This window comes from Triticum dicoccoides, chromosome 2B, assembly GCF_002162155.2.
Source record: "Triticum dicoccoides isolate Atlit2015 ecotype Zavitan chromosome 2B, WEW_v2.0, whole genome shotgun sequence".
Taxonomy (NCBI): Eukaryota; Viridiplantae; Streptophyta; class Magnoliopsida; order Poales; family Poaceae; genus Triticum; species Triticum dicoccoides.
The window spans coordinates 95,059,640-95,069,316 of NC_041383.1; the positions used below are offsets into that span (position 1 = coordinate 95,059,640).

General features: G+C 40.9%; 1 protein-coding gene across 3 annotated transcripts in view; it reads right to left on the reverse strand.

The window, feature by feature from the left end:
• Positions 1-7,409: 7,409 nt before the first annotated feature.
• The window catches only part of LOC119362328 (transcription factor TGA2.1), a 7,331-nt gene continuing 5,063 nt past the window's right edge, over positions 7,410-9,677 (reverse strand). For all 3 annotated transcript variants that reach the window (XM_037627532.1, XM_037627533.1, XM_037627534.1), the window contains exons 6-10: positions 8,941-9,018; positions 8,798-8,849; positions 8,393-8,664; positions 8,051-8,299; positions 7,410-7,920 (exon numbers count right to left, since the gene is read on the reverse strand). In XM_037627532.1, coding sequence (XP_037483429.1) covers positions 7,774-7,920; positions 8,051-8,299; positions 8,393-8,664; positions 8,798-8,849; positions 8,941-9,018 — 798 coding nt within the window. In that variant the 3' untranslated portion in view covers positions 7,410-7,773. The remainder of the gene's footprint in view (positions 7,921-8,050; positions 8,300-8,392; positions 8,665-8,797; positions 8,850-8,940; positions 9,019-9,677) is intronic.

The window sequence follows — 9,677 nt, forward strand, 5'->3', positions numbered from 1 at the left end:
CCCTGATGCCTGTGGGGCCACTAGCAGGCCACCGGCCCCCATCTTCTGCTATATGAGGGGTTTTGACCTAGAAAAATAAGGAGAGAACTTTTGGGACGAAGCGCAACCGTCTCGAGGAGGAACCTGGCTGGAGCACTTTTGCTCTCTGGTGGAGCGATTCCGTCAGGGATACTTCCCTCCGAGAGGGGGAAATCGAAGCCATCAATATCACCAACGATCCTCTCATTGTGGGAGGACCAATCTTCATCAACATCTTCACCAGCACCATCTTATCTCAAGCCCTAGTTCATCTCTTGTATTCAATCTTTGCTTCAAAACCTTAGATTGGTACCTGTGGGTTGCTAGTAGTGTTGATTACATCTCGTAGTTGATGCTAGTTGGTTTATTTGGTGCAATATTATATGTTCAGATCCTTGATGATATTCAATACCCCTTTGATCTTGAACATGAATATGGTTTGTGAGTAGTTACTTTTGTTCTTGAGGACATGGAAGAAGTCATGTTATAAGTAATCATATGAATTTGGTATTTGTTCCATATTTTGATGATATGTATGTTGTTGCTTCCTTTAGTGGTGTCATGTGAATGTCGACTACATGACACTTCACCATACTTGGGCTAAGGGAAGGCATTGTGGAGTAGTAATTAGATGATCGGTTGCTAGAGTGACAGAAGCTTAAACCCTAGTTTATGTGCTATTCCGTAAGGAGCTGATTTGGATCAATATGTTTCATGCTATGGTTAGATTTATCTTAATTCTTATTTCGTAGTTGCAGATGATTGTGAGAGGGGGTAATCATAAGTGGGAGGCTTGTTCAAGTAATAACAACACCCAAGAACCGGTCCAACCACATATCAAATTATCAAAGTAGCGAACGCGAATCAAATAAATATGATGAAACTAACTAGATGAATTCCCATGTGTCCTCAACAACGCTTTGCTTACTATAAGAGAAAGTTCCGGCATGTTCACTGCTATAAGAAGGATTGGGATACCTTTCTGCACTTTGTTACTATTGTTACTTGTCACTTGTTACGAATTATCTTGCTACAAAACTATCTATCACTACTGCTTTCAGTACTTGCAGAAAATAACTTGCTGAAAATCGCTTGTCGTTTCCTTCTGCTCCTCATTGGGTTCAACACTCTTACTTATCTAAAGGACTACGATTGATCCCCTATACTTGTGGGTCATCAAGAATCTTTTCTGGCGCCATTGCTGGGGAGTGAAGCGCCTTTGGTAAGTGGAATTTGGTAAGGAAACACTTATATTGAGTGCTAAAATTAACTGTTACATATTACTATGGAAAGTAATCCTTTGAGGGGTTGTTCGGGGTATCTTCAGCTCGACCAGAAGCAACAAGAGTTGCCCCTCAACCTACTGAACCTACTGAAAGTATTTATTATGAGATTCCTTCGGGTATCTTAGAGAAACTGCTAGCTAATCCTTATGCAGGAGATGGAACGGTACATCCTGATATGCACTTAATATATGTGCATTGTTTAAGCTTGCAGGTTTATCTGAGGATGGAGTTAAGGAGAAGGTATTCCCTTTATCTTTTAGGTAATGGCATTGACATGGTATAGGCTATTGGATGATATTGGAACATGGGATTGGAACCAGTTGAAATTGAAATTTCATCAGAAGTTTTATCCTATGCATCTGGTTCATCATGATCAGAATTATATACATAATTTTTGGCCTCGTGAAGGATAAAGTATCGCTAAAGCTTGGGGGAGGCTTAAGTACATGATGTACACATGCCCCAGTCGTGATCTCTCAAGAGAAATTATTATTCAAAATTTTATGCTCGGCTTTCTCATAATGATCAATCCATGCTCGATTATTCTTCTACTGGTTCCTTTATGAAGAAAACAATTGAATTCAAATGGGGTCTTATGGAAAGAATTAAACGCAACTCTGAAGATTGGAAACTCGGCAAAGGTAAAGTATCATGTATAAAATTTGAGTTTGATTGTGTTAAATCTTTTATGAAAACTGGTGCTTTTCATAAGTTTAGTTCTAAATATGGACTTGACTCTGAGATAGTAGCTTCCTTTTGCAAATCATTTGCTACTCATGTTGATATCCCTAAGGAGAAGTGGTTTAAATATCACCCACCTATTGTACAAAAGTTTGAGGAACCTATTATAACTAAAGAAGAAACAATTATCTACAATGTTGATCTAGTTGTGCCTACTACTTATATTGAAAAACCACATTTTCCTGTTAGAATTAAGAAATATGCTAAAGTTTCAACTGTGGTAAATAAGAGTAATGTTAAAACACCTAATTCCTCTAAAAAAATAAGTATTGAACCTAATGTTGCTATGTTAATGATCTTCTGGTTGACAATATTTATGGGCATGTCATATATTTCTGTAATGAAGCAACTAGGATTGCTAAACCTGATTCTAAAGATAAAAATAAACTTGTTGTTGGCATGCATGTGGTTTCTGTTAAAATAGGAGATCATTGTTATCATGGTTTTTGTGATTTGGGTGCTAGTGTGAGTGCCATCCCTTTTACTTTATATCAAGAGATTATGAATGATATTGCACCTGCTGAGATAGAGGACATTGACGTTACTATTTAACTTGCAAATAGAGATACTAATTCAACGCTTGGGGTTGTTAGAGATGTCGAAGTCTTGTGTGGTAAGATACAGTACCCTACTGATTTTCTAGTTCTTGGTTCTCCACAAGATGAATTTTGTCCCATTATATTCGGTAGACCTTTCCTGAATACATTTAATGCTAACAGTGATTGCAATAGGGAACAAACGGTGTTAAGTTTTTGTGATGTATCTCGCATATGAATGACAGAAATGAAATAGATGAGATCTTCTTTAATCAAGCACCTATCCTTAAGCATAATTTGCTTGTTGAAACTCTTGGAGATCCTCTTCCACCCAAGAGTGATCCTATGTTTGAATTAAAGAAATTACCTGATACATTGAAATATGTTTACCTTGATGAAAAGAAAATATATCTTATTATTATCAATGCTAATCTTTCAGAGCGTGAAGAAAAGAGATTACTCAAAACTCTGAGGAAGCACTATGCTACTATTGGATATACTCTTGATGGTCTTAAGGGCATTAGTCTTACTTTATGTCAGCACAAGATTAATATGGAGCCTGATGCTAAGCCCGTCATTGATCATCAACGCTGTTTGAACCCTAAGATGAAGGATGTGGTAAGAACTAAAATATTAAAGCTTCTGGAAGCAGGTATAATTTATCCCATAGCTGATAGTAGATGGGTAAGTCCTATTCATTGTGTTCCTAAGAAAGGAGGCATTATAGTTGTTCCTAATGATAAAAATGAGCTTATTCCACAAAGAATTGTAACTGGTTATAGGATCGTAATTGATATCAGGAAATTAAACAAAGCTACTAGAAAAGATCTTTACTCCTTGCCTTTTATTGATCAAATTTTAGAAAGATTGTCTAAGCATACATACTTTTGTTTCCTTGATGGATATTCTGGTTTCTCTCAAATACATGTGTCAAAAGAGGACCAAGGGAAAACTACTTTTACTTGTCCTTTTGGAACATACTTATGTTTCCTTGATGAATATTCTGGTTTTAGAAAGATTTTCTAAGCATACACACTTATGTTTCCTTGATGGATATTCTTGTTTCTCTCAAATACCTGTGTCAAAAGAGGACCAAGAGAAAACTACTTTTACTTGTCCTTTTACCTGGGCAATTCCGCCGGGGATGCTTCCCTTCAGAAGGGGGAAATTGAAGCCATCGACATCACCAACAATCCTCTCACCATGGGAGGACCAATCTTCATCAACATCTTCACCAACACCATCTCATCTCAAACTCTAGTTCATCTCTTGTATTCAATCTTTGTCTCAAAACCTCATATTGGTACGTGTGGGTTGCTAGTAGTGTTGATTACATCTCTTACTTGATGCTAGTTGGTTTATTTGGTGGAAGATTATATGTTCAGATCCTTGATGATATCTAATACCCCTCTGATCTTGAACATGAATATGATTTGTGAGTAGTTAGCTTAGTTCTTGAGGACATGGGAGAAGTCATGTTACAAGTAATCATGTGAATTTGGTATTCGTTCGATATTTTGATGATATGTATGTTGTTGCTTCCTTTAGTGGTGTCATGTCAATGTCGACTACATGACACTTCACCATACTTCGGACTAAGGGAAGGCATCGTGGAGTAGTAATTAGATGATGGGTTGCTAGAGTGAAAAAATCTTAGACCCTAGTTTATGTGCTACTCCCTCCGTTCGGAATTACTTGTCTCGGAAATGGATGTATCTAGAACTAAAATACGTCTAGATACATTCATTTCTGCGACAAGTAATTCCGAACGGAGGGAGTACTTCGTAAGGGTCTAATTATGATCCATATGTTTCATGTTATGGTTAGATTTATCTTAATTCTTATTTCGTAGTTGCGGATGCTTGCGAGAGGGGGTAATCATAAGTGGGAGCCTTGTTCAAGTAAGAATGGCACCCAAGAACCGGTCCACCCACATATCAAATTATCAAAGTAGCGAATGCGGATCAAATAAACATGATAAAAGTAACTAGATGAATTCACATGTGTCCTCGAGAACGCTTTGCTTACTATAAAAGAAAGTCTTGGTCTGTCCTTTGCTATAAAAAGGATTAGGCTACCTTTCTGCACTTTACTACTATTGTTACTTATCACTTGTTACGAATTATCTTGCTACAAAACTATTTATCATTGCTACATTCAGTACTTGCAAAAAATACCTTGCTGAAAACCGCTTGTCATTTCCTTCTGCTCCTCGTTGGGTTTGACACTCTTACTTATAGAAAGTACTACGATTGATCCATATACTTGTGGGTCATCGAAGTCCTATGATAAGATCGCGGAATGTCATGTGGTGGGCCTTGGAGAAACACAAAGTCCCAGCAAAGTACATTACCCTCATCAAGGACATGTACGATAATATTGTGACAAGTGTTCGAACAAGTGATGGCGGCACTAATGACTTCCTGATTAAAATAGGACTGCACCAGTGGTCAGCTTTGAGCCCTTATCTTTTTTTCTTTAGTGATCGATGAGGTCACAAGGGATATACAAGGAGATATCACATGGTGTATGCTCTTTGCAGATGATGTGGTGCTAGTCGATGGTAGTCGAACGGGGTCAATAAGAAGTTAGAGCTATGAAGAAAAACCTTGGAATCGAATTTTTTAGACTTAATAGAACTAAAACCGAGTACATGAGGTGCGGTTTCAGTACTACTAGGCACTTGGAGGAGGAGGTTATCCTTGATGGGCAGTTGGTGCCTCGGAAGGACACCTTTCGATATTTGGGGTCATTGTTGTAGAAGGATGGGGATATCGATGAAAATGTGAGCCATCGAATCAAAGCCGGATGGATGAAGTGGCGCCAACCTTCTGCCATTCTCTGTGACAAGAGGGTGCCACAAAAGATAGAAGGTAAGTTCTATACGATGACGGTTCGACCCGCAATATTGTATGGCACTGAGTGTTGGCCGACTAAAAGGCGACATGTCCAACAGTTAGAACCACGAATTTGTTTCTAGATCTTATGGGTTTCACATCTAGCCTGTCCCAACTTTTTTGGGGCGTGCTACGCATCCGCCAGCTGATTTTTTTTAAATCGGCCGGGTCGCAAGCCGTCAGTTTAGCACATCAAGCAGCCGAACGATGCCTTTATCATTGCAAGAAAGGTTTTGTTGCAGAATTTATTTTGCAACAGATGTCTTGTTGCAGAAATATTGTGCAACAAAGTTTTTGTTGTAGATTTTTTTGCAACCGAGGTGATGTTGCGGAATTTCTTTTTACTGTCTTCACTTTTTTGCAACACAAGTGTTGTTGTGGAAGGACATTTTGCAACACATGTGATGTTGCAGAAAACATTAATGAAGATGAAGTTGCAGTGCCGCACCACTGTTGTTTGTCGTCGCCGTGGTCGATTAACATCGTCGCCGTCGCCGACAACTCAGTCACCGTTCGCCGTTGCTGGTGCAGACAGCAAAGAGGCCACGAACTGGGCAGACTAGGGCTCGTCGTGCACTCGTGTCGCGAGGCGCGGTTGCCATCTTCTCCGGCCAACGGTCCCCGTGCGAGCAAAGGCCATCCCGGAGTTGGGCGACGGACGGGAGCTTGACTTGAGGAGAGAGATGGCTTGATTTGGGGAAGGAACATGTGTGTGGAGAAGAAGCATGGTGGAGAAGATAAGGTTGGGTAGTTGGCTGGATTGGAACATGTAAGAGACCCACGATTTTGTTTGATCTAATGACGCACCAAGCCGCGGATGCAGCATCTTGATCGATCGGTTGATGCCAATCGTTTCCCAATTTGTTTAGACTAAAGGCTTTGTTGTTGATGTATGAAAAACTGACAAAATAAATGTTCTTTATCCTTCAATACCATCATTTGTCCTTGTGGTGAGGATGGTTAACCCATGCGTGTGGGGGAGCGACCATGAGGTCGCAGGTTCAAACCGTGGCCTATGTTTTCTCGTCAAACTTTCTAACTTAACTTCGAAAGCAGTTTGTCATCCAACATGGTACCCAATTGGTCCGCAAACCAGTCAGACGTTCAAAATCCCACAAACCCTTTTTTTAGGGAAACAACAGGACTAGTAATCTGAGGGACAATATTTTCTATGTTGGTTCCTACTGCAAAACCCTTTTTTTATTAGGAAAACAACACGACTCCACTGCGTACTTTTATTAATTTTGAAAATATAATACAACCGTTTCCTGTTACATTTTTGTGTAGCAAAGCCAATAACCGTATACTCCCTCCGTCCGGAAATACTTGTCAGCAAAATAGATAAAAAGGGATGTATCTAGATGTATTTTAAATCTAGATACATCTTTTTTTATCCATTTTGATGACAAGTATTTTCGGACGAAGGGAGTAATAATTAATCACCGTACTGCAGCCGCTCGCAAAACCATTCATTCTACGTTATTTGCAAAACCGTCTTATTGGCTGTGCGCATCGTGCCATGCAGAGGCTGTGCGCATCATGCCAGACCGTGCATTCTTTTGATGTGGTATTATCACCTTGATACATCAATTCAGTGAGATATCCTTTATCAAGATATATCATATACTACCTCTATCTGATAATATAAGAACGTTTTTCAAGCTATTATGGGACGGAGGGATTACCTTTTACAAAAGAAAAGAGCTTAAACTAACTGACATCTCCAAGAGGATAAAAAAAAAAGGAGCGAGACGTACATAATCACTGACATGCGTCCTACATACTTCCTCTGCAAACAAATATAAGAACGTTCTAATATATTTACAGAGAAAGTACTATGGAATTTACCTACTGCTTCATCTACAGACGCTCTCCAGACCGCAACAAGTAGCATATGGATACAGTATAGTCGTTTCACTCCAAGCACAGGATTGAGCAACCAAATGGAACAAGTTCATATGTATTCACCATGTTCAACCACCACACGGACAACAGCTAAAATACACGGAGCACCGATTCTCCAGCCACTACAGTTCTGTGACACAACTTAATTAGGACTCGTCCTGGCTTACCTAGTTTTTATTCCCAACACAGTTCTACAACCATTGTGACTTACAGGCTCCCCCCACCTACTTGTATACCACCTGAGTACAAACCCTGGACCCAAAAAGCAGCTACACATAATTATACAAGAAGAAAAACTCGAATACCCAAATTATCTGCAGCAATATGAAGAGCACCCCCAGCGTTGTACACATCAGCTTAGGGGGAAATCCGGCGAGCGATGATCCTTGGTTATTCCCTGGGCCTAGCAAGCCACAGAGAGCTCAGCGCGCGCAAACGCGAGAAGTAGTCGTGTATGGCTAGGAGGGCGCGGGAGGCCTGACGGATCGTCAGGATTCGCTGCATCTGATGCAAGGTCTGCTGTCGCAGGTTGTCAGCCTGGTAGATACAAACGAAAGAAAATTATCAAATAAACCAAACTGATGAAAGTGAGCAGCTAATTTCATGCCAGCAAATATGCTGAAATATCACAGGTTCAAGACTGGAAGATGCAAGGAAAGAGGCTTGCCTGGCGAAGAAAGTTCTCGAGCGTTCCAAGCTTGCCCATGGCCATGGCCATCTGACCCATGTAGTTTGCAACATTCCCCGAAGAGCCAGCGGAGGAACCCAGAGATCCAGCCAGAGTCTCTGCCAGTGATTGCTGCAATGCTTCCATTCCTTGTGACAGTGCATCCTCTGCCTGCTGGGAAGATTGCTGGAGGTTGGTCAATCCCAACATCTGCTGCTCGGTTAGCGGCTCCAGATGATTCACCAGGAGCTGAAATTTCATACCGCATTGAACAATCAGCTTACAGGACCAGCAAGCGAAACTGAACTAACAGAAAACTCTGAGATTTAATACTTCACTCACCTTTAAGAGCTCGGATGGACGGAAACCCCCAAGCCACAGGAAGCACCTTTCGGCAGGCGTCTTCCACATGCCTGACAGTATATGGAACACGTCAGCCTTGGCAGCGACACCTTTGACCTTAAATATTTCATCATAATGTGCCATTATCCCATCTACGATAAGGCGCAGGTCACTGTCACTTGCATGAGCATTAACTGCAGTCCTCAACTCATTGATTTGCTTGTTTTGGTCCTCAAGCCATCTAGTGTATTCCAGATCGAAAGTCATTGCTCCTGCAAAGATAAGTTTACTGTTCAGATGAACCTCTAACATAGATTGATAACACAATACAATTGAACATTATGTAACAAAAGGATGATGCTGCCAAAATGTATGGCATACACAGAAATTTGGAGAAGAAAATACCATTTCCACTCATGGCATGGGTTTGGTCTCCTGAGCTAGAAATGAAGATTCCCTGCAAATAAATATCCAGCACGAGCATTAGCAAAAGCATACTCTACTGCAACCAAGATATCACAACCAACATTCAGCCAATAAAGATCTACCTGCTGGCGAGCTTTCTGGAGCTCCTGCTCTAGTTGTGCAAGCTTCAGCTTGCTGCTTTCTAGCTGTTGCACATATGACTTCAAACAAACAGAAAAACATTATCAGTGATTCCGAACAAATGAACAATCCAGTATTCACTATTCAGTGGAAACGATAAATACTAAACATCACACGAAGGCTCGTGCATGGAGAATTCAGTTAGTTGATATAATTCAACTGCCTCTATGCACATATAACTAAGAATTTATTCAAGTCTTGTATACTGAAACACACGAAGAAAATTATGACCAAACAAATAAAACGGAGCCATTATGCATATAGAACTACAGTAAAGAAACATGCTGTTAAGTTCATCAACACAACTACAAACAGCTCTGTTTCAACACAACCGAAAAAGGCTCTTGCCCTGCTTTATATATAAAGCAACGACCATACAGGACCAACACGTACAACTCGAAACCACACACGAAACACACACCCAAGGCTGGATACATCAGGTAAGCGGACAGCCACACCACCCGAACCAACGCCAAGCCAACGCCAAATGTGCAATAAGAGCCCTGCTTGAGGTCATTGGAGATCTCCTCCAAGACGGCGTGGCGCCTTCCGGAAGGGAACAGCGCTGGAATGCCGCCACGGCCCAATCCAAAGGATCATGGTTTTCACCCGGAGCAATCTGAAGGAGGAGAGTAACCGCGATGGCGGCTTAAGGAGACGCCGCCCATGGACACCACCG